The sequence below is a fragment of the Polyodon spathula genome, chromosome 10 (assembly GCF_017654505.1).
Source record: "Polyodon spathula isolate WHYD16114869_AA chromosome 10, ASM1765450v1, whole genome shotgun sequence".
In the NCBI taxonomy this organism is placed as follows: Eukaryota; Metazoa; Chordata; class Actinopteri; order Acipenseriformes; family Polyodontidae; genus Polyodon; species Polyodon spathula.
The window spans coordinates 19074976-19101491 of NC_054543.1; the positions used below are offsets into that span (position 1 = coordinate 19074976).

The 26516-nt window shown below is 36.5% G+C and overlaps 1 protein-coding gene across 2 annotated transcripts in view; it reads right to left on the reverse strand.

The window, feature by feature from the left end:
- Positions 1 to 5892: 5892 nt before the first annotated feature.
- Positions 5893 to 26516, reverse strand: part of LOC121321892 (annexin A7-like) — a 29459-nt gene continuing 8835 nt past the window's right edge. The window contains exons 4-14 of one of the 2 annotated variants that reach the window (XM_041261233.1): positions 24828 to 24929; positions 24451 to 24509; positions 22234 to 22293; positions 18124 to 18226; positions 17477 to 17571; positions 15858 to 15971; positions 14146 to 14316; positions 12597 to 12767; positions 12434 to 12509; positions 11663 to 11775; positions 5893 to 6948 (exon numbers count right to left, since the gene is read on the reverse strand). In XM_041261233.1, the coding sequence (XP_041117167.1) occupies positions 6826 to 6948; positions 11663 to 11775; positions 12434 to 12509; positions 12597 to 12767; positions 14146 to 14316; positions 15858 to 15971; positions 17477 to 17571; positions 18124 to 18226; positions 22234 to 22293; positions 24451 to 24509; positions 24828 to 24929 (1187 nt within the window). In that variant the 3' untranslated portion in view covers positions 5893 to 6825. The remainder of the gene's footprint in view (positions 6949 to 11662; positions 11776 to 12433; positions 12510 to 12596; positions 12768 to 14145; positions 14317 to 15857; positions 15972 to 17476; positions 17572 to 18123; positions 18227 to 22233; positions 22294 to 24450; positions 24510 to 24827; positions 24930 to 26516) is intronic. The other variant, XM_041261234.1, reaches the window with a different exon arrangement.

Sequence of the window (26516 nt, forward strand, 5' to 3'; positions counted from 1 at the left end):
TGCACACAAAAAGCAGGGAGGGGTGCCTGTACAATTTCTGTACAATTCTTCAGGAAAACTACTCCTATTTCCAGTGGGATTCAACACATCTCCAATGGCCTGGTAACCACAGTTGTCTGTGTGCATTCAGGGCCTTTATTTTATTAGAAAATTGCAAAATATCTTATAATAAAAGTACTTTACATTAATTCTAGAATTAGTAGTTGCATTCCTTTCTCATTTAAAAAAAAAACAAATGCTGCTACATGGACAAATCAAATTAAATACACGTGCCAGCTGTAAATGTCTTTTTTTTTTTACCTGTTTTATTTATTTATTGCACTATTTTCATCTAATACTTACCTGATATGAATATTTCTAACCCGAGACAGTGTCTGTAAATGCTATGTTGATCCTATGTTGATTTATGTGATTTGCAGTATTACATTTTTCATTTCTCTCATTCCATTGTGCATGCAATTTGCTCACTTCTGAACAGCCACAGTTGAGGAAGCAAAGGCTGAAGGTAAGCTGGAGTGACTGTGGCTGAGATCTGTGGTGGTCTGGTGGGGTCTGTAATAGTGCTTGTGGGGTGTTTTTCCCGTGGACAACCAGAGATTTTTCAGTGATCTACCTAAAAATCTACCTCATAAACCATTGTTCCCATTACCAACAAGCACAGATTCCATTGTAATAAAATTAGGAGTCACTCAGATCAGACATGTTGGCCGCTGTTTATGAAAGCTTTTGCAGTTAGCAAGTTTTTATGTGAAAGGAGAACAGTAACGTTACAATATCTGACTTCTTAAACTTCCTTCTAGGGTAGTTCTCTATTTTTCAGTTTTGTTTCCCTTTGAAAAAACTGTGCAAACTTGCTTAAAAAGCTTTTACAAACTGTAGATTTTTTAATTTTTTTTTAGCTGGGATTAAACCAAAGCATTTACATTTTAGAGTAACCAATGATCTAGAACAGTATGCCAGTTTATTTGCAACATAAATGTTAAATAGTGTTTCTGCATATAACTAATGTTTTGCATGCTTCTTTTCTGACATAATTGAATATAAAAGGTCTGTTTGATTGTTTTGTTTATTTATTTATTAACCAAGTATGCATTTGATCATAACCGATAAGTTTAGTTGTACAACGTTGATCTGTATTTAAATTATAATATATTTTTTTGTATGCCATTTTTAATATGTATAGCTGTAAGCATTAGACAAGGTTTATACAGTTGGTTTACAATGCCAGAATGATGAAGCAAATGGTGAACCTGGCCACCTTTCCATTTCAATACCTGCTTCTCCAGTGAGTCACACAATTCACTGTTTTATATTCCTCTTTGGTTGAACCAATTTGTATTAAACATAAATATATTATATATATATATATATATATATATATATATAAGATATATATATATATATATATATATATATATATATATAGTGAGCTTTCGACATGAAATTGTGCTTGTGTCTTGAACAGTTACAGATCAATTACATTTGCAGCCTGCATTTGAAAATACAGTTTTGCGTTGATTGCTGCCCAGTTTTCCTCTAATACTGTGTAAATACATTTGTGAAGATATAGTCTTCATTAGTAGCTGTTACTTGCTAACACCCCCATTAGCTGTTCGTCCAATTGCCCAAACAGTAGCTGTGACACTTCCATGGGCCCCCATGATAGATGTTGATCTGTTCACACTATGGCACCCCAGAGTTAGTATGGTAGGGTCTTTTCCTGTGCTCCAAGAAGCCTTGTATTAGGGGGCGCTGTGATGTAAAAAGATAACCTTCTATTAGGGGGCGCTGTGATGTAAAAAGATAACGTTCTATTAGGGGTGCTGTCATGTAAAAGGATCTCATTCCAGTCTACACAGAGAGCAGGTATGGTAACCCAAGTGTCCTGATAAATCCCAAGATACAATAGGTCACTTTGACATCAACATTCTCAAGCAAGTTCCCCTGAAAATGGGGGCTTGACATACCTATTTGGTGTTGCCTTTGGCTAACTTCAAAAGGGGAACAATATCTGACCTTCACTCAGTGTTGAGGTTATTTTTCAGGATGCCAGGATGAAGTTTAGCACATTTAGTCCCTATGTTTGCCTTTTAGGTATCCCTAGAGAAAGCTGTGAAAGAATAAGAACCACTAGCCTCAGTGGCTATTCATTGGGACTTCAGCCAATGTTTGTTATCCAACAGTGCTCTTTCCAGTGGTGTGGGATTTTGTTGTAAACTGGTTTGACTGTATATAAATGATTTGACAGTTGCTGCTTTTGTTTCTTGCCTTTTGGCTTATGATTCTGGGATATCAGTTTCATGTTTACAGCTTGCAGGTCCAAATGTGATCCTCCACTTGTTATGATCTTGTTTCCTTTCATGGGAAATGCTTTTGTTTGGCTTATTACCAATATGTACCAGTACAGTGAGAGTAATTATACCTTAAACGCCAACACTGGGGGTCCCCGAGTGGCTCAACTGGTAAAAGCATGGTCACATGATGGACAGGGCGAGTCATGCAGTCAGGGGAGTGCAGGTTCAAGCAGACATCTGCAGGGCTGGCCTTTATCCTCTAGAGGCTGGTAACTCACTGATATCTGCTCTCGAGTTCCTGGGTGTAAAAGAAGAAATGTGCTTGGTCATGGGATCGGAGGACACCCATGAACCTTCAGTTCTTCTGAGCTGTGTGGGGAATTCCAAGGCCTTGTATTACCTTGTAAGATTAGTCCCCCTACTTTCATTCAACCACGTACGTTAAATAAAAACACAAAAAAAAAAAAAAAAAAAAAAAAAAAAAAAAAAAACTGTGGTCCGGGAACATAAGTGGAAATTCTAAGTCAGGGATAAAATAATTGGGCACGCTAAATAAAAACAAAAAAAAAACAAAAAAAAAAAAAAAAAAAACTGTGTATATAGTAATGCATCAATTACTTGAGTAAAATCTGTTCTCCTAATTGGTGGACAAAACTAAAGATTACCATCATATTTATAAAGCCAGTTGAAAGCTGACTGACTGTGTGTAATACCCTTTACTGCTTGCTTACAGAAATACACATAGGGCATTTCTTTCATATACTAATCTGTTACAAAGTAAGTTATTATTTGACATGCATCACTTAATTTTTTTGTTCACCTTTCACTCACTCATTAAATTTGCATTTTGTTAAGCAATCCAAGGATTCTCACCACAGCATAAAATCTGCAGTTTTGAAGACGCAAAAGGCTTAGGCAGGATCAACGAGAGAATGTGCCCCCGCAGAGAGGTGCTCTGCAGCAAGATGGTGTTAATTTGGTACACACGCCAAATGCTAATGACATTGGGACAGGCAACAATCATGCTCAGTGATTTATCCCGTCCCCTAGCCACCACCCCTCTTGCCTGAGATTTTCCTAGATTACTGCTCCTCAAGGGGCTTTAGCCAAAAAGTCATGCAATCTAATAAAGCGTGGTTTGGCGAGCTACAGCAATGCAAGCTGTCATGCTATTGTACCAGCAACCACACTGAGTGATGATAGATATTTGTGAGCATAGACTGGAATTTTTTGGGAGATGGGAGGGGAGAGTTGGGTGTGGTCTCACTTAATTAGGTAGCATCCTATGCTCACTAATGTGGGCATAACGTTTCCAAGTGGTGTATAGCACACTAATTTAAAGTGTACTTTTTAACACATTTTCAAAACATAACCCTATTTGTGAAGTGTTAAATATTAATGTAATTATTATTGCATTTTCTTTTTGGTTTATGAAATGTCTTCAAAGGAAAAAAAACATGCTTCTAAATGCATTTATTAGAATATATATAGATATAGTCTTAACTATATAAAAGGCTGCATAGATGTATTTTAGATACATAAAATGCCCAAAAAAAAACCTAACAAAAATAAACTCAGCTGTTAGTTTGCAACATGCTGACCTCAGATGTATGCCCTCTAATTGTGCATTATACTTTTGAGGCTTAATGAGATATTTTATACAGGAATGTTAATTACTTGAATTGAAGGCTTTGCCACGGTTTAAAAAAGTTACCAAGAAAACCATTGTTTTTTCATCTAATCTGTACATTCTGCTCAAACTTATCTGCATGCAGTCATTCAAGAGTTTCCAAATGTATGCTCCGCAATCTGCCAATACCCTTTGTGTGGAGTTGTATCACTATGGAGTTGCAATTTCAGTGTAGGGATAAAGCATAGCAGATTCTGGAAAACTGCATTCCATATTTCATTTTTCTGACATTTGTATCATTTATCACTTAAAAAAAAAAACATGTAACCTCCAGCTAGCTACACTGCATAGCTTCGTCGAGTTCTGCGTGATCCAGGGAAACTTGTTGTTTCTTGTTTACACGTCACGAAAATTCACCTCTCTTGTTTTGCCATGAAGCACAATATGTACATATTATTGTCTAAATCCAGTGTTTTATGCATGTTCTGAACTACTCAAGAATTTTATAAAAACAGTAGCATACAATAATTGTTGTACATGAGCTGCTACTTCAAATTAAGTTGTCTGGACTTTTATTCTTGGTAGGTTGGTAGGTTTATCAGTTGCACGCAATAATAAGTAAATCAGGTTTAATCACAAACCTTTGTACATTATATAAGGTGACCATATGGCTGTGTTCAGCGGGACAGTCTGGGGTAGTTCAGGCTTTTCAACTTGCAACCCAATGCATTCTGGTATGTTTTACCTGTCTCCGGTACCATTCTTACCTGTAAGAGAAGCAGGACTATGCTTTCCAGAATGCACTGGGTTGGGAGTTGAAAAGCCTGAACTACCCCAGACTGTCCCGCTGAACACAGACCCATATGGATCACCTTAACATTATACAATAAACACTGAATTAAATTATTCCTAGAAAACAGATAAACTATTCAGTTTCAGTCAATGCTATGGCATTTGTCTTACCACATAGGAGATAGGGAAGCTTTGAAACAAATTTGTATTTAAGAATCCCCTTGGAGATTGTAGCCAACAAAATAATTCACATTATGTACTTTAGTTATGTAGGTTTTTAAATGTACAGTTTTGAAAGAAACACTGGTTATAGTAAACATGATGCATCATACTACTTTTGGTTAGAGAAATATTTGTGTTTGTAAGCTGTTATTTCAAATAATGTTGCACTTGCTTGGTTATTTTACCTGGAAGGTAAAACTGTTCCTACCCCTTCAACTGCTTCTTTCCTGTCATTAACCAACCAGCTGCCTCCCCTGTTGACAGACATGCTTACAACCAGTAACATGCTTTGACCCAGAAGACACTGCTGAGGTGAAGTTACCCTGAAAGTGCAAGCATTACAGTTTTCCTGAGAATACGGTATAAAAACAGAACTCTAACTCACTGTACAGATGTCATGCTTCAAAATGAAATATACACATTCTCTATGCGAATCTTGTAGAATCTAGGATTGTGGCCTAAGTAGCCAATAGAAGTGCAAAACATGTTTTCAATGTTTTGGATTCCAGATGATGAAAAACCACACATTCGATAGAGCTGGTTTGATCATGGGTATCCTACAAGAAAAGTGTTCTGTCATAGTCTTGTATCTCAGAGATCATTTAAGTTACAGTTTATAAGTAGTGAGAGTTAAGGCAAGCACATCACTATAAAACAGCTTTGAACCACTGTATACTTTTCACACACTTGTTCTTTACTTCCTGTTCAGGAGATGCCTTTTGCTGTGTATGTATGTGTGAATTAAATAGAATTTAATGTGCTATTTATGTCAGTTACTTGTTAATAACTTGTCGAGAGGCATACAGAGTGAAATTGGATTGACCCAGTAAAATACATCTAGTTGTAGTTGGGCTCAGCGAGAATGTTTTCTTTTCTTTAATACTGTGTGGACCAATTTGTATATCTAAAATTGGCAATCCATTTCCAATCAATACACAAAGGACTACCAATTGCTTCATGTGTATAAATCCAGTTTATTTAGAAGTGGCACAGACAACAAACTTTACATCAGCACCTCTGATACTGACATTTTACAATTTGCAAACAACTGTACCCATCCACCTTCAGTTCTGAAAAACTTTCATGTATTGGACCCAACCAAAAAAAAAAAAAAAAAAAAAAGGAGAATGAGGTTTAAGTGTTCCACTTATTTGCAGGGATGAGCACCTTGGTTTGAAATGCAAATATAGAAATAGGTTTTATATATGAGTAAATAAAACATGCAAAAGCATGCTATTCAAATGAAACATACAGACTAAATACAATCACACTAACATTTATATCCATGTTTACCAAATGCATTTGGCCCTCCATTACGCTAGTTGAGTCTGCTAGTTCAGTTTAAACAAACATTTAGAATAGTGCAACCATTTTAATGCATTGTAATTACATTTGTATACAGGCACATATAATAACTTGGTTTATATCTTCCTAAGGCAATAACTTTGTACGGTATGTAACATCACAACTGCTTTTTAAAATAAAACATTCACATACATTTTTAGACTGCATAGATTACAGTAATTGTCACTATTAACTGTGGCACATACCTTGATTATTACAAGCAAATAAACATGGGCTAAAACATTTAGCAAGACCATCTACTACTTGCTTCTCAGGCTCCAATGCAAAATGGAATGAGAAAGAAGGCTGATAAATATTACATAAGTCTTGACACCAGAAAATGATACATGTTACCAAAAAACTAAATTCTACAAAAAGTTATTATAAGCAAGTACAAAAGATAAGCATGAATGATATAACCAATGCCTGCTCTAAACACTAAAACGTCTTTATTCTGGTAGACACATCTAGGAATTACTGCTGATACTTTATGTGAAACACCACCAGAAAAGATTACAAAATGTAGTGGGATTGGGCTTGATTTTATTGTCCAACAATTGCCAATAGCAGGTTCCTGTAGTCTCCACTGGTTTCCCCGTGAACCGCTGTGTGGAGTGTCTTCTGGTACATCTGCATGAAGGCCTGTTTGATCTGCACAAGATCAATCTGCAAGGGAAAAAATACATAACCATCCGAACTCTAGAGTAACAGACTGACTCACAGATTTTGCTCTACACCATTTATTGTACACTAATAATAAGTACGCATACACTCAATCACGTGTGCAATTGTGAAAATATTAAGCTGACAAATTATTTCTGATTCAAAAATACTTTATAGGAAAGAAGGGTATACCTCCAAACTAAACAGATGTGTATGAGTTACAAACTGATTTGGACAAGGCCTCAGTACAGCTCAGTGCATGATATGTTTGTATCAGAAAGCATGGCTATCCATGGAGTCCATTTGAAAGAGGTGAAAAGACTGACACAACTGCAATGTTTGATCTTTTGTAAGCAACCGTTGATCCCCCTCAACCCGACTGGTTTCTGTCCAATAATCCATGTTGTCATTCTCTTATTACACATGGTGAGCTGACCACATACTTCCTCTGTGAGAAAAGGGCCGGTGCTCTCTGACCTTATGGTTCGCCACGTACTGCATGCAGCAGGGCACATCCATTTTGTCTTTTAAAATACCTCCTCCCATCTCGGGGTCAGCCAAGTGTAATTTTGTGTTTTAATACCCCCCCCCCAGTCAGCCATGTGTAATGACAGAAATCGATTATAAAAAGCACATTCACACACAATTTAAACATAATGATTAAAACCAACTTAAACTATAAAAAATACACACACACACACACACACATATATATATATCTATATATATAGATATATATATATATATATATATATACACACACACACACACACACACATAATGTAAAACTTACAATTAATAACATCAATACCTTATACAGGAAGCTATTACTACACAATGCAACCAGATAGGCACTCTTATATGAGTACTGCATTAATGTGCTGTATCCTTGTATTACTTGCCAGAGGAGGTAGATAACAGGTGTGCACATGTATTAACCATTGGAAACTGATTTTCAGTTACAGACTTTTCAGACTTACGAACATCCAAGGTGTTCGTAACTCTGAGGTTCTGCTGTATTTTCAATTGATCCCTGCCTGGATTTGCTCTGGAGCACAGTATCAGCTATTCATTCCTACGGTAATGAAGAACATGCCCTTTTAAAATTATCTTGCTCTGCCAAACAGGAGCAACCAGCAATATTAAAGAATAAAAAAAAACACCACAACACACTATACCTGACATTAAGAACATTTCAATAATTCAGGTTTCAGAAAAAAAAAAAAAAAAGACTGACCCCTCTAATGAAATCCCCCGTTTCTGGTTTAATGGTTATTATATAAACTAGTGGTACCCACGGCTTTGTTGGCTTTGGTTTAAAGCCAAATGCAATATTTTTCTTATTCATGCAGTTCTTAAACTCCAGTGACAGCGGGCACCTCTCCCTGTCATGTTTACTGTGTCTCAACAAATGTGTTTCACTTCTTTCCAACTGGACAACGTTTCTCTTCTGGAACCCACTATTCTCATATTGACAGTTCATTCAATACCTTACACAACTACGACATATTAAAGTTTGTATTTTTACTATTAGTATCGGTTTTTACTCAAGTTGAGGAGATATTTTGATGTCGGATGGGATTCCTCTAAAACTTCAAAAACACACAGGTAAGACAGACATTTTATGTAGACAAACATTTTGTCAATAAGCCTTCAAAATGATTATTATTTTTATTCTGGTACCTGTATATTTCGTTTTACAGATATGTTAAATGAATGAGCATTTGAATATTTGCGAGTGGGTATATGATCAATGCTCCATTTCAATATTAACTATAGATTTAAGTTGTTTACCACAGTGAACATTTGAACTTAAATCAGCAAGTCACTACTTTTGTTAACTGGAATATAACTTCTGAAAGACTGCCATGACGTTGTATATTCATACAATAATTCAAGTATTGAAGCTTGCACTGTACAAAAGCATGTTGTACATAATGAATATATTTGAAAATATCCGTCATTTAGTAAATCTAAGCATTTAAATGTAATAAAAAATGATAGATGCATATGTTGTAAGCTGTACAGGCTACAAACAATTACAGTACCGCAACTGTATGTTGTGCAATATCTATAATAATAATACCACAAGCGTTTTTTTGCATAAAAAAAGCTACATATTACTTTAGCTTATAAAATTAAATGTGTAAGCTATGTATATCTGGCAATTTTTTAAATACTCTGAGAGGTTCTTTTTCACAAAACACCTCAGCTTCCCTCTCCTCTAATAGGTAATTGCGTCAGCAGCATACATACAGGAACTTTTCTTTCATTGCAAGGCATACAAGCAACCAGCTTGTGCAGCTGCTGTTTAGTTATTTTTTACATTTGCAATTAACTATCCAATTACCTACACAGGGCAGCAGTGTGGAGTAGTGGTTAGGGCTCTGGACTCCTAACTGGAGGGTCGAGGGACACTGCTGACCTTACCTTGATTGCTCCATTAAAAACCCAACTGTATAAATGGGTAATTGTGTGTAAAAAATAATGTGATATCTTGTAACAACTGTAAGTCACCCTGGATAAGGGCATCTGCTAAGAAATATAATAATACAGAAAATTTAGTCAACTTTGCAGTAAACCATAGTTATATTTGTGTCTTGCGCATTAGCTATGTCCCGACAGATTTTGTAAAAAGAAAACAAACCAACAAAATCAACAACTGCACCAGCAATGTAAGTACCTATATTTAATTTTATCAGCTCAGTTGACTGATGCAGCTGAGATGTACTGTATGTTATGCTCAACTCATGCCTCTATTCCTGTTTTGTTTTTGTTCCCATATAACTGACACTTTTCTAAAGCTCAAAGGGAAGTATTAACATTCACTTTTAGTCACTGTATGAGAGCTTTTTAAATTTAAGCTCACTTTGGGAAGCTGAATACACGTTTGAGAGCTTTTGTCAGAAATGTTCTTTACGTGTGGTAGTGACTTGTAGCTCACTAATGTTACGGAATTCATGCTGCTATGCCTGTTGGTGGAAAATCGGATTTCTGACTGTCGAAATGTTTTGGTAGAGTGTGTGTTCTTGGAGAATATGGTGCTATTTCTGACAGTATAGAGCAGTGGTTCTCACAGTAGTTTGGGCACAGGTATAAATTGATCTTACTTGGCTGTTTGCGGGCAAGCTGACTATTGCAGTGGTTCTTATATTAAGAGTTTTAGTTGTAGTTACTCGTGGCTCACTCTGATAAGGCCAAGTCTCCGGCATTAATTGTGCATGCTGCGCTTATTCTTTAAATAATTTATATAAAATACGCAATGCAAATATTTTTAAATAGCATGTTTACATAGATAACCGTGAATAAACTAAATAGATAAGAGTCTCGCTTTTGTTTCAGTTTGGCTCATCTTCAGTACACTTATTCAGAGAAAGTGGATTCATAACTAAATATACTTTGATGTTTCCCTTCTCTGGTGAAATTAAAAAAGAGAGAGAGGAAATTAAATTCTAAACACCGAAATGTATTATTTTTCTCAATAACAGTCTGCGAAATTCAGTGTTTATCTGACATATTAACACCCACTGCTCACGAATGATTGGACAGCTGTCAGATCTGTCACGTTTCCAACGGCTACTCAATTGCCTTTAATTTTCTTGAATGGCCTGTTTGCTTATGATTGGACAGCTGCGTAAAACTTGGCAGAAATTTGACTCTCCTATTGGTTAAACTTATTGTCAGTACCTGCAACTGAAACAGACACAGTTTATGTCCCACCCAGCTAACTTATGATTGGGCTTCCGGGAGAAAATGCAGATATTCAACTGGTTGATCGTATCAGAGACCCGTAAGGGGAAAACAAAAAAAGTAGAGTACGTACAAGCACAACATAAGCGAGCAGTACTGTCAACAGACTGCTGTGACACTTTTGTTGGAAAACATTTTTAAAGCTTTATTTATTTTCCCACGCTACGACCTGCCTGAAATGTGTTCACGACCCATAATTTAAGAACAGCTGCCACTGGCATGAAATTGCCCGCAGGCACCACTTTGAGGACCACTGCTAGTGTCCTAAGTTACACATATTAGTAATTACGTCATTACGTTTATGTCATTAAGTCAGAAACGGCCTGTCCGTGAAAATTTGGGGCCCAACCCCGGTGAAACAAAATCATTTGATACATATCCCCAAGGTAAGCACAGCCATTTACTATATACGGTTGGTCTCAAATGTCTAGTTTTAAAATAAACACATGTTCTACAGTAGCATATCATCTGGTACTGTGCAGCAGGTTAAAGAAATGTTTTTGCAGGCCTTGCTATCATAGTCTTGCTCCCTCATGGTCATTTCACCTAGAAAGTGAACTATCCACTCCCCTTCAGACCTTCTTTCCTGTCAGTAACTAACCCGCTGCTTCCCCTAATTATTTTGCAGCCAGTAAGATGCTTGACAACGCTGAGGTGAAAGGGCCAATGAAAGTGCAAGTGTAACACATTTCCTAACTAACAACCTTCTTTTCTCTATTGTAATACTAGATGTCATGTTTTAAAAAATGAAAATACATTCACAAGACATACTGTTGAAATTGCACTCTTGTGAATGTACAAGTGAATTGAATGTACAGTGAATTTGAAGTGCACACCAATATAATTTAGTTAGCTACAATTACCTGACATAAGTTTTGAAATTCCTGATAATTGTTCTTGGATATATTTAAATGCTAAGGTTTACCCTGCATTCAGGCATACTCTGTATTTTGTATTGTTAACTTACCTCACTGCGGGTGACAATAATTCTAGTGAGAGTAGAGTCATCCGTGCCAGCTCCCTTCATGGCCTTGAACAGTCTTTCAGCAAAGTATGCTGGCCGATTCTGGGCACACTTCACTATATACAAATCAAGCAGGGCACAGTTACTGTAGGCAAGTTGTGTTTAAAGTACATATATGTTTGCCATTTATTTTCTTTAAAATATCTCAGACCCCCAGAAGCATTTCAGTGCCACTGGTGAGATCCATTGTCCATTTACACTGAAATAGTTTAAATAACTACTTTTTAGGTTTGTTTGATCATTTATTATTATTCAGGATTTCAATAGCTGATTGTGAAACTGAAGACATAACAAAACTTAAAATAGGAAATCACTACAGATGTGCAGTAGATGAACAGAGCATAAAATAATTAATGTGCTTATTCTGATAGAAAGGTCCGATCACGTTTTTAAGATATATAAAGATCCACTGAACAAAAAATAAACCAACATTGATAAAGAAAACTGCCATTTAAAATGTAATATATTAAATACTATGAAAACTTAAGAAAAAACCTAATTAATAATTTGCACGATTGTTAGAGCATAGCAAAAACAAGAGGATACGAGGAGAATGATATGCAAAGAATTACAGAGCTACTCTGAGTGACAAATTGTTTGGCCACCAGAGTTGTTCAATAATGTCAACATAAGTAGAACTGAAAACAATGCAAAACAACTCTGTATATTAAAATTCCATTAAAACTTGTAAACAGTTTAAAAAGAAGTTTTTACCAATTGCTTTCAGGCCAGATTCCACACTGCCAGTGAACTCCTTGTCGATGGCACTCTCCAATTGCCGTTTACTAATCTGCAACGAAGACAAAAGAAGTGATGTAAGTATTCCCAAACAATACAAACACTAATAGTAAATGGTCTCTGCACTGAGAATACACACCGTTGCATAAGCCTCGGCAGTAGCCTTCAGCTGCGGGAAGCTGCGAACGGCCAGGACCATGTTAAAGCTGGACTCGTCTGTGCCCAGTTTGCCCTCTCCTGCCTGGTACAAGCGCTGGGCATCTTCCTGGGCTTTCTGGAGGTTCACAGTCTGGTTCTCATCCCTGTTGCCCTGAATTAAAAAATAAAACAAACACTACATCAAGACCTCAAAATATGTAATTGTTAGCACTGTGCATGACTGGTAAAATTCTTGGACAGAATGAGTTGACCAGTTCACAGACATGCCAGGGGAAAGCGTGCACTGTAAGGCAATTAAACTATTAGTAACAGTATAGCACAAACAAGCACATGGGGTCGCTAACACCTAGAATCGTAACGTTGTTGCTGATTCCACCATTTTATTATTCATATATTTACTATGGCAGAATACAAGATTCCAGAAAGACCATCCCTATTCATATCAGGACTTACATCTAACCTGGATTTACCTAAACATAAAGAAACGGTAATACTTTCAGCAAGCATAGTAGCAAAGAAAATAATTGTATGTCAATGGTAAGAAGAAAAAACCTCCTTCTGTCACAATTTACTCATTTTAATTAGCCCAGATTCATAATAAAGTTTAAAAAAAAAGGTGATAGAAGGTGGTAAAAGAAAAAAACTGTTATATAATGCAATTAGCAAATTTTTATTGATGTGGTCATGCAGCATCACTTTTAGGATTGTGTCTCAAGTTGACTCGACACATTAAATATAATACCCCTCATGCTGTGCAGTATATCACAATGAAAAAAAAAAAGATCAGGTCACTAACTTTTCATGTCAAAAAAAAACTCTTTTAGCTATAGCGTTGTTAAAATGCTGTAAATATATAATTGAAATGTTTTGAATTTCAGGCTAATTTTGTTATTTCGTTTTCGGTGTAACTGTCCTGAATCTGTACTTTACTTTATGACTGTATGCACTTGCTGTATTTCCCAATAATGCAGTGTTCAAAGTCGGCTAACCGATATCTCTGTTGTAAAGCTCAGTGATCTTTTGTTTTGCAGTAACGACATTATACCAGGTTAGCCTACACTTCTCATAGACTACACCTTTTTGAATGCCCAATGTGTTTAAATTTACCAGTTCCTAAACATGGTTTGATGTTTAGAGAGACAAGCCTTCTTGCAGCAGTAGGTAGTTACAAGTATTTCAATATTCAAACAAACTAAAATATACTTTGATGGACATATTTGTTCTCATAATAGAAATTATAAATAAATGTATGAAAACAAATATCATGCAAATTAAATCAATCCATAAAGGATGTCTCAAACAAACAACACATTCTTACTAATGTCATTTTATGGGGTAGCCGATTATTTTATTTCTTTATTCCTCAGAGAGTTATAATTCTCCAATGCTGATCCAATGCAGCAACATAAGAATCATCCTAATTAACAAGTTTTGTTAAAATTGGACATGTGGTGGTGTGTCTGGGTGGGCTGTAATTTATCCCTGAATGCCCATTTCTTTCACGACATACCCTTCCATGTAATCCTCACCTGGCACATAGAGATGAGCAGCCTCTCGAAATGTCCGCTGGTGTCTGTCCGGATGTCCTTCTCGAGATCCCTTTGGAATTCTGTATTGTAGCACTGCACGATGTCCCTGATCTGCTGGTTGTCTCTGGTGCAGAGGATCTCAATGAGAACATTCTCCTGCGTCCCTGCTCCCTGCAAGTGAATGAAGAGAGCCCACAGTTAACAGAGATTTAGACAATATTCAAATACAGAACAAAACACTCAGTCCACAATGATGGAAAAGGTAAGCAAAATAATCAAGCATTGAAATAATTCTTAAGATACTTTGTTAGTCCAACTAATCACAAGCCAGAACTCACAAACTCACCTGCTGAAAGAGCAAGACAAGAAATAAAGGACATATGCTAATGTTCTTGATTATTTTTTTTTTTAATAATTTTTTTTTTTAACATTCTGTATTGCAATTATTCAAATACTATGTTTTCTGTTTTAAGTCTGTTCAGGAGTATTCACCAGAGTTCAAGAGCTGTTCTTCACTTCTAGCTGACTGCCATACATATTGCTAACCTTGGCTAAAGTTTGCTTTATTTCTGCTGACAATACCCTCCTCTACACTAGATGGTGCTGTCGTTTACTAATATAAAGTCACTTTGGCTGACAGCCTGTACGACAGTCCTAGAACTGAAGAGCAGATCCTCCCCAGCAGCTTTTTAAATTAATTTTCAAATCCTCCCACTTTGAGGATTGGCCATGGGTGTGGTAAGCTTTCATTCTTAAAAGGACATTTTTAACAGGGTAAAGTAAACAGTACGCATTTGGGTGGAGTTCCTTAAAACACTTCCACGTGGCCGCTTCTTAATCCTGAAAACACTGCTAGCAAGGGAACAAAGTTATTTTATTTTTTTCTAACATTAATTAATTTATTAATTCTAACATTACACTTAAGTAAAAATGTGACTTGTGCAAATGTTCAGTTAATGTTCATGAATTAGGTGAAAGGTTTGTTACATTCCTTCCTAGTTCATCATGTCTACTTATTGTGAATCATGTTTTCTTTGTGGAATGTGTCCAGAAACATGTCATTAGACATGGTGTGTCCCTCAGGCAAAATTCTCCCTCTCTCGCAGTTTAAACCTGCAATACACTCCTGTTTTTTCCGTTGATGGTCACAGATAATTTTGCTGTCTCCATTGTGCTCCATTTAAGCAGCAAATGCTGCGAGTTTGAGGCTCATTGTGAGGGAGATATCCTGACCGAGAGGACTGGCATTTTGGGTGTAGGAACTGCTAGTCAAGTTGTAGTTATTTTTACATTAAATATATAGGCAATGGAAGGTATCAACTGTTTATGTCTGCATCAAATTGGGACTCTCTGCTAAGACTGCAACGCCCTGCTTGGAAGGAGAGTCCTATAAAAGATTTAAACCTGTGTTGATTATAAGTGGCGCCCCTCCCCCATTAAAGAGGCAGTGCGTAGGCAAATAAGTGTGCTAAAAGCACTTCAACTGCATATCTGTCCATTGTGTTGCACTCTATCGCACAAAGGCTAGAGATGCATATTTGGAAAAAGTTTATTTTCAGCCAAGCCCTTAGTAACAGCCACAGCCTTTTGTTTGAGTTTTCAGTAACCAAACCAAGAATGTCTTTTAAAAATGCCTTGCTGTATACTTCTAAGATGTGTGATTGGCACTATTTTGAATACAAGAAAAGTTGTATATATGTTATCTTCAATACCTTCATTGCATGCCTTAAACTCCAAGCGTCATAGTATGTGGTAGGCATGAACAGTGCAAGGATGACTTCTTCCATGTTTCCACTCAGCTCAGACTTCAGTTCTTTAATAACATCCTGTTAACCAACAAGCAAGCATGTCAAGCATCTCTTTCTGATTCACTCTGATTATCTGTGCGTCTTAAACTGGGGTGGGCAGAGAGCTTATTTAAGCTCTGTTCAAAATGTTTAATTTAACCAATTAAACCAACACATGAAGCCTGTCATAGCCTCTATTATTAATACTACTTACATAATCATAAGCCTTTAACGTTAATTAGGCATTGGGTCAAGTACATATACTACAATAATAATAATAATAATCTTTCCATCCACAATATCAGTGAATTGTAATTAGCTTTATACCAACATGTTGTCACAATAAACTTTAAAAAGGTCTCTTAAAGTATTTATTCCTGGATGATAATTGCTTTCTCCAAACCCAATTGATATTGTGATTTTAGTTAATATAAATGGCCACTTTTTAGTATTTTAAAGAAGACCTGTCGATTGTAGAAACTGAAGCTTTCGCTAGTCTTCCAGAGTTCTGGTTTGTCTTTGCTGCAATAGATCATCTTTCCCCTTGCTCCTGCTTTCCTTTTAGGACACTGAATTTTGAAACATTTTGAGCTGCTTTTTACTATAAGTTTTGAAAAAAAAAAAATATAGGATTGGCCTGTGGAGAATACTCATAATGTAAAACGCTAAGGCTATGAGCAGAACTTACTTCCTGACTATCTTTCATTTTACAGTTTGAGTCGTTTTCAGACGTGGAATTTTTTATTAACTTATAATGAACGGCTGTATTTCATTCCAAGGCTTAATGGAATGAGCTATGAAGAGAGGAAGAAATTACTGCATTTATTTAGCTTAGAACAAAGAAGAATTAGGAGGTATATAACGCCTCTCATTTGTACATTTCCTTGTTATGTTCATTTTATCTCAACTCTTGTTATTATTTTATGCAGGGTTTTCATTTATGTTGCTGAAGAATTTTCTCACTAGTGTCCATTTATTTACTGAGCTTTGCGCTCGCACTGAGGGACACGCAGTAAATTTGCATATAGTCAAATGACTTAGCAGTTGCCATGACTACAAGCACACTACGGATGCATATAGCAGAGGCAATCCAGACCCAACCTGTAGAGTCCAGGTGCAGACACATGACTAGAATCAAACCAACGTGTCATTATTCAGAGGCCTCCTTAAAGTCAACACGGTCCAATAGAGTTGCAGTGTATAGACAATGGTTTATTATTTTATTTATTTATTAAAATCCATTCTATTGAATGGTATAGGTTTTGTTTAGTTAACAGAAGGTGTTTGCCCCAGTTCTAGCAGCACAGGTATCATTTATTATGTTTTTGTTTTTGTTTTTTTTAGAGAATAGACCCAAAACCAGGAAAACAAATATCAACTGTAGAAGAGAGAAATTAAACGTGGATACGGTTTTGATATCAAATTAAAAATAAAACACACGTGTCCCACTTTCATATGTGGAAATAAATAGTGAAGCCAGCCTTCACTGGGTAGAGAAATTATTATATACATTAGCTACTGAATAAAAAAAAAAAAAAACATACCTTCCCATACAATGTCTTAAACATAGCTTTGATCTTCTGTCTTTCTCCATTGGTACGACGGGAAACAACGTCAATGATTGCTTGTTCATCAGTCCCTGACAAAACAAACAAACACTTGACTTAAGTAACAATGTATTCAAAAATGTGAAAGGCCTCAAGGAAAAGATAAGTTAGATAAAGAATCCTGTTTTAATTATCAAAAGAGGATGTTCATTTTATCACCTTTACTGGCACGTGAGTATTATTGACAGTACAGTACTTCATTTTGAAGGTTATCACAGATTTGTAAATCAACCGCTCAGATAATTAAGTTTCCATTGTACATGCATTATGCATCATCACCAGCACATGCACAGGCAGTTAGTGTCACAATGTACATATTTTCCTAACCAATCATAGGGGAAAGTTCAATTTGGCAGGATACTTGGCTAAATGCACACAAACTTTAGCATAGAATGCAGTAGTAAAGTGAATCAGGGATATAGGTGCTATGTGTTTACTGGCAAGTAATATAAGAATATGATTTGTAATTTGATTCAGGAAATATAAGGGACTGTTGTGAAAGTGTCCATACCTTCACAGCTGGGGAACCATAACAAAAACTAAATAAAAGATAGAACTCTGTTAAAAGATAACTGGGAGCTTACCAAATCCCTTCATGGCTTTTCGCAGGATCTCTGCGTCTTTTTCAGCATTAAAGTTGGGGGTCGGCTTGATTGTCCCCTCATAGGCTGGCATTCCCATCATTGGCTGAAAACACAAAATGACATGGGTTATTTATAAGGCATAGGAGTTGCCACAGATGATTATATAATCATACTTGCCATTGGTGCTCATACTTTTAGGTACGTAAGAAAAAATATGATGATGAAAACTATTTACAATTACTTTGGGGGGTTAGGGTTAGGGTTAGGGTTGGGGGGTGGGGTGGGGTATTTCAAGTTAAAATCTGACCGCTAAATGCACGTGCCCAGCAGCAAACAACAAATTTGAGTCAGACTACTGCCAGGCCTAAAACATATTAAAGTAAATCGTAGTTAGCTAAATAATTCCATGAATCCACCTATTCTGCACTATCATTAGCTACATATGTCTCAAAATGTGCACTTTTGAAAGAAACACGTGTAATAGCAAACATGTATTTTCATTTCAAAACATACTTGTTACTACTATAAGTTAGTTTCAATTTCTGCTGCCTCTCTCACAGTAACTATGTCATACTTGCTGAGTCATTGCACCTCTGCAGTGTCTTTTGGGGTCAAAGCATGTTACTGGCTGAAAGCATGTCAGTCAAGCGGGGAAGTGTCTGGTTGGTTGTTGACAGGGAAGCAGCCAGTGGAGGGGTGGGGAAAATGTCACCCTGACATGACCAAGCAAGTGCAACACTATCTGAAAGCACTGATATCAAACAGAGGTTTGGTATCAGCGCTATATCAAACAGAGGTTTGGTATCAGCGCTATATCAAACAGAGGTTTGGTATCAGCGCTATATCAAACAGAGGTTTGGTATCAGCGCTATATCAAACAGAGGTTTGGTATCAGCGCTATATCAAACAGAGGTTTGGTATCAGCGCTATATCAAACAGAGGTTTGGTATCAGCGCTATAAGAAAGTGTTGCACTTGCTTGGTCATGTCATCTGGAGGGTGACAGATAAAAAAAAAAAAAAAATGCAAGATGTGTTTCTTTCAAAACTGGATATCAGAGACATATATAGTGAATGGAAGTCCACAACAGAAGAGCTTTAGATCTACAGGACGACTGAAACAGATCCACTTAATACATACAATTATCAGGTTTAAAACAGGGATATTTAAAACTCGCAAAGCAAAACAATATAGTAAGGAATCGTTTGCAAAAAAATATTATTTAACGTGTCTGATTTAGAATGTTTTTGTAAAGTTTGATTTATTAAAACTCATATGTCTGATTCCGATAACTTAAATTTTTGATGTATAAATAATTAATGTAAATCAAGATATTTTCAAATCTGATTACACACTATTCATATAGCTGTTCTGGTGAAGAAGTACCATAATCTATCAAATGTTTATAAATCAGAGATGTGGTTTAATCGTAATAGTTTTTTTTTTTTTTTTTTTTTTTTAAAACAGATGTAATTGTAAAAATGTATTCCTGATAATATAAAATCAGAACTACTAAATGTGTGATTTGTAAACCACAAAATACATTTTCTCTGGTTTGTAAATCAGTGCCACTATTGCCTAGTATATAACCCCTAATTTTGAATTTACTAAGGAGGGAAATGTTGCCTTTGATTGGTAAGTCAGCCTGGGCCCCAGAAGTCTATTCACTACGCTGTAGATCTGTTATTTTCAGCAAAGGAATCTGGTACAGGTTTTGTGGGGCTTGGCAGGTTAGCACACCAGTCTTAAGTTTATATGTTTTAATTACAACTGATTCAGTGTGTTCTTGCTTAAGTGAAACATCCTTTGGAGAGCTCTAATCAGACTGATAACACAGGCGTTTTATTAATTGATTTTTAGAGAGCATTATCATCTACCATTTACCTCTACACACATTTCACATTTGTTGCATAAAGGACAGGCAAATTACAGATTCTTCTTTAAAGGTTAGCCCTCTTTTACTATGACTTTTGAGCCAATGAAAAAAATCTTAGTTGTAGATTTCTGTCATGTGGCAATGCTACAATGTTTTTGCCAAGCTGTTCAGCTTATTTAATTTATCTTTTTTAAAATGAGAATCTATGCAAGTGTCTCCAAGCTAATTACTGTAATCTATTTTCAGTTGTGTGGAACCTATTAACAAAGTCTGTAGATCAGTTATAATAAGAGAAGGGCTATAGAGAGGAATGTATAAATGTAACTGCCTGCAAGTTATGAAAAACCAGGAACTCTTGCACACTGACCGTGTCTGTCACACTTTACTGTACATGGTGCACATGATACTGCCTTGATTTTGCATCTCTTCACCAGACTTATCACACACTCCTAGCCTCTAGATGTTTCAGTGTGTTTCTAGCTACAAACTGATAAACTGTTGATAATACATTTTTTTTACTTTCAGGTACTGTGTGATTTATGCAAGTTGAGGACCAACTTCTGTAATCTTTAATACAGGTTTGACTCATGCCTGGTATTTCTTTATTGCTATCCTGCTTCACTGCAACAAACAGAATCAGCAGGTGTCCTATTGTAATGCACTCACACAATATAGCATGTTAGAATGGCTCACTTCCTATCCTCTGTTTATGACCTTTACAATACAAAAGAAAAAAGCACAGACTGCTTTCACTACAGCTGAAACGCATGAAACCAGCTAGCGCCAGATCAATGGAAATATTAACAAACCTGCTATACTGGTTTTGTCTTAATGGATCCTTAGGGTGATCTCAATATTGTAACTACAAAACCTGTAGCTCTAAAGGCTGTAAATGTAATGTAATAAAAGCATTTCTACATATATATCTGGTCTATATTTATACAGTTAAACACTCATAAGTTTCTTCCTTAAACTACCGGCTCAGATCTAACGCACTTAAGTTGACAATTCCTAAGTTCTCATTCACACTTGGTAAACATTTGTTTGAATTTGCTTCAGCAAATTAAACTAAATTGGTTAACACTTTTAGTTACAGCTTGGTTTGCTATTGAGTGATACTTGTAATTGCTAAAACTGAATTGTTGATTTTATTATTTTGTCCTTTTTATGTATTTGTGGTCCTGTTTGTGTGTGTGATGTAATCATTATGTTGATTTTATTTGAATTGTAAGTTGTCTTTGCTGTGATTTCAGCCTCATGATAAGGTCTCCAATATAACGGATAACTGGTTGGCGAAGTCAAAAAAACTAACACTGACTAGTCTAAGGGCATACCCAAGGCTGGTTCTGACTGTTCTACTGTGGAGTTGTCTTTCCTGAAGCACTCTGAAAGCAGTCTATTATCAGTGCCGTCATCTTTTCTAGATACCTGTACTGCTCTACATTGCAGACAACAGGTTACTGTCTGGAATCTCTATCAGGTTTATGCCACAAATTACCAAATAACTTGTATACAGTTACACACAGTCATTCCTCATGAGTGGCATAAAAACATTTTTAACCCATTTAAAAAAAAGTTCTTCTTTAAGTTACAATTGTACTACTTAAAAGGACTATTGTTTGTTGCTGCACGTTAAGAATGTTTTTCAAAGACAACTAACTAGGCAACGGGCACGTTAACAGTGGCTGGGAACGGTGTTCAGGCTATGTTGCAGGTCTGTTCCAATCAGCGCTTCAGTCATTAACTAAAGAAGACTACGACAGTACCCATTTTGCTAGGACTATCGCAAGTCCCGGTAGTTGTAAATGATTTAATACGATCTCCATTAAAACAATATTTTTTGCAAAGTCGCAAATGTTGGTATTTTAGGAAATCCAGCTACTTGGTTTGACTGGGAAGACAAAACTAGTGCAGTTCATCATCAAAAAAAAAAACACACAACACAACACAACATACAAGACTAACCTTCAGTGTTGGTTGCGTTATGGGGTGGAATAATGTTTTAAATCAAACTGTAGACACACTTTTCAAAACCTTAGTATTTGTTATAATGATTTAAAACAAATTCATTAAAAAAATGAGGCTTAGTAAGTGCATTTGGGGAGGGTGGGGGACAGTAATCATGGATTTTAGGAGTTAAAGGGACTAATGAAACACAGGCCAAAAAACAAATGTACTCTCAAACTGCAACTCATTCTTTGCAATACAGATGCACACTCATAACCATGCAGTCACCTGCTCATAACTCCTTTGGGGTTCTTCCCAGGCAACAAACTGTGTGCCTCCATAATACATCTTAGGAGAACAAAAAAAACATAACAAACTTCTAAAACTACAGAATCAAAAATTTATCATGAAATAAAAACATGAATCTATAAACAGTGGCAACAGTATTTCACAAATTACAATTTTAAAAAGTGCATCAAGTGTACTGCAGTATAGAACTGAAATAAAATTCTAACAGGATACTACTCAAACATTGAGATGATTGTTGGCAATGTAATGCCAAAGTAAGCTCATGGTTTCGTAGGTCTTTGGCAAGTCTATGGGTTTAGTGTGAATACCTAAACAGCAACTTATGCTTTTCTTATCCTCTCTAATATTGTGGTGGACCTCACAGTATTGTTCATATTAGTTTTCTGCTCTGCTTAGCACTGTGCTTGCACGAAGATCCCAGAGACGTCATTTTCCTGTTCTTTGTTTACTTAATATTTGTGTTTTTAAAATGGTACACCCTTACTATAGAGTAGGTATCAGACTTCATGAAAGAACAATACATTGCTTGCTTTTCCTAGGGAAAAGCATCTTGAAATACAGAACAGAGTGCACTAAAAATAACAGTGATGGATTTGCTGTACTGCAGAATACAGTATAATTCTTATTTTCCAATAGTCTAGGAAAAATAAGTTTGCTATTTTTTGTACAATATTTATGAAGAAAAAAAATCATTAGATCTGAACAAACTAAATATGAACTCTCCAGATAACTACACTTAAGTCACTTATGTTAAGAACTCACACACATGCAGTTTTTTTTTTTTTTTAAAGAAACTTATATTATAGCAAGCTTGTATTTTCATTTTAAAACAGGATATCTGGTTCTACACTAGGGTAGGAAATTAACAACTGAAAACTTTAACCTAGCATAGTACCACATGGCATGAAATAGAAATGATGTAACGTCTCTACAAAAACTGCACATTTGAAACCTATAATATAATTGTAAGTGCACTTCAGAGAAGATTTATGGGGTGGTGCACATATAATTCAAGAGAGGGATAGTTTATAGAATGCACTTTCCTATGTGGTTAGAATGCAGTTTTCTAGACAACCAATGTTTAGGTGGGAGGAGGGTACATAGACCCTGAGGGTAATTTCAGGAAGAGGTTGTACAATTTCATGATTCATTAATATTTCAAATGCAGTTAGTAACAGGTTGCATTGACAGCAAACACATTGCTCTTTGTCCATTAATATTTAAGCAAAGCGAAAGTGGGTGGGCCAACACTGGTGCACTGAACTCAATATAAAAGTACAACTGAACTTCTTCCTTTGTGAACACATGGGGGACCATCAAGAAAAAAGTTAAGGAATCTAGCAGTGTTAGGCAAGGTCTTTCAATCAAACCAATTGATTTCTCACAGCAGCAGTAATACTTTAATATTGAAAAGGTACCAAATGTAAAAGTAATTAAACATTAAAATTGATCAAGCATATCTCCAGTCTACTTTATTAATAAAAAACAGTACAGATTGTTTCAGGTAATGAAAACACACAGAACATAATAGGGGTGGGAAAGACAACAGTACCTAGTTAAGAAGACCAATAAAATATCCCGTTGGTTTGAGTGCTTACCACCATTATCAGTGAGGGGACACTAGCCAGTTCCACCAGGAATTATCCTTATGGTGAACCTTAAAATTCAGCACACAAATCCTTTCAAAGTTAGAGGTTTGTGTAGAACAGTACATTTCACATGGTGCTGTATTTTACCGTGTCCCTAGACACAGTAAACATCATTTAGAAAATGGTACATGTACAGCCAAGTTAGAAAAAAAGGATAAACCATATTATAAAGAACAAATAAGTTACAAAAAAGGACCATCCATATAAAGGAGTTACAGTCTAAAAAAAGGGCAGTTACAATATATGTTAAACAAGACCAGGTGGGCAGTTCTTGGGATCACTTCTTCACTGAGATTAAAATTGAGGGGTCTGTGGTTTGTCTCCATCCTTTATAACTTGGCTGGTGTCACTACAGAGGTGACTACATTTGTTTAGAAGGAAAATGATATCCAAAGCCCTGTGCAGTAAAAGAAAATGTTTTAAAAAAGGAAAGAAGGACATGTTGCAAAAAAAAAGTTAAATAAATTACCCAACAGTCTTAGTTAGTAATTAACTTTAGCTTGCATAACAAATGTAAACAAATCATAACCAAAAGTATGTGGCATACCTGTGCAGGAGCGTGGCCGGGTCCTGGGGGCTGGCCTGGAATAGGTCCACCTGGGTATCCTGGAATTGGGAGACTTGTATTAAAAAGACAATTCTCAACTCAGACCTAATGCAGTTTCTTTTTTTTCTCTTATTGCCAAAGACAGCCATCAGTTTTGGAGCATTAAGACAAATGGAGGTCCCTCTTCTAATCACTTCAGTAAAAAAAGTAAAGAGTAAAAAAAAAAATCAATCTCTCTCTCTGGCTATATGCAGATTGTCCCTCAAAGATACAACCAAAAATAATGGCCATCTTACACTAACTGCAATGCGTGCAGCAAAATACAACATTATCACAGAGCAACTGCTAATTTTTCTTGACTTGAGTAACAGGTCTACCTGGCTGAGGCATCTGTCCTCCATAACCCTGGGGAGCCTGTTGTGGGTAGCCCCCATAGCCTGGACCTCCTGGAGGGAATCCATACCCTGGGCCTGCGGGAGCTAGCAAGAAAAACACGATCATCATCAAGGCAGAACCACGCCTCCGCTTAACATTGCTTCAAGTCATTCAAAATATGGCTGAACTGTCACTTTAATAAATAATTATTAGAAGTAACCATTTATTTCAACGCAATAAGGCACTTCACACAAAGCACATTTTAGTAGTTCAGACAAATCCCAAATGATACAGAATTTGTAGTGACTGGCATTTGATTATTATGGAATATAATAATCAACATGAAACCCACTTGGTTTGAGGGTCCATTATCTGGCTGATTGGGCAAGACTACAGACCCCAGTAGTTAAGCATGGGCTATTTTAAGAAAGGTGGCGACTGCGGGAGGTGGAGGGATATGAACAGATTGAATGAAGACTACTGCCCTGAATAAGCAAGAATCTAAAAAATGTTGTTAAACCAGAGCAATACACCAATAGCTGTCATCTCTTTCAATATGCCTTGCACCTGGTTCACAAACCATATACAACGAGCCGAGTGCAGTTGCAAACTTCATTTTATACACAAACTAACTCAGTCCTGATAAAAAACAGAAAGGGACCAAAGAAAAAAAAAAACACACGACTTTAGCTCGCATACAAACAAACTTGGTCCCTTTGCTCGCAGATAAGTGTGAGCAGTACATTGATACATTGTTTCAAATTAAACAAACCAGACCAAGTCTGTTTGAAACTGACCCAGTGTGAATGCAGCCTTAAACCTTTGCGGTCCTATGTCGGACTCTGTCCGACATTGCCGAAAACTATGATCTAACACTGCATGTGTTGTGTTTAAGAAGCCGAGACAAGTCATTTCCTAATAGTCTCTGATAGGAAAGGTGGCGGAAACAACCGAACAGACCATATACAGGCTGAGCAAAGCCGAATCGAACCGACTGAGACGCACAGAGTAAACATGGCACAACGCTGAGAAAGTCAAGGCAGCCTGAAGAACCTGTACAGATGATGGATGGAGCAGAAAGTAGATGAAAGCAGTTTGGATGATGATTTTGATTAATCTAGTGACAAGGAAGTACATTTTTCACTTACTGAGGACTCTTGAGAATAGTGACTACGAACCAGATGCACAGCCAGAGGGCAAACGGAGACGCGCATCGCTAAGTGCAGATGCTTTCACAAAACTCACACTTACTGTGATAAATAAGGGATTTCAAGGAAGTACTACTTTGAGGACTGCACTGGAGTTTTTTTCAACTCTCTTTCACCAATGCTTTGTTTACTGAAATTGTAAATGAAACCAATAGACATGCGAGTGTAGAACTAACAGGACCGCTGCGTCATAATTCTATTTGGAACTCCTGGAAACCTGTTACGTTACAGGCGATGAAGGCATTTTTTGGTGTTCTGCTGAATATGGGACAATGTAAAAATGGACATAAAAGAATATTTCTCAGAGGAAAGGGCCGACAGAATGATGTTTTTCAAAGATGTATTCAAGAGATTACGTTTCTTGCATATCTTTTGGACACTGCACCTTTGCCCTTCCTCACCCAGGTGCCTCAGGCTTCTTTTGTTAGCAGAGGACAACAGGTGAGGAATGTGGTCAGCTACATAGACACAAAATGTCGAGAG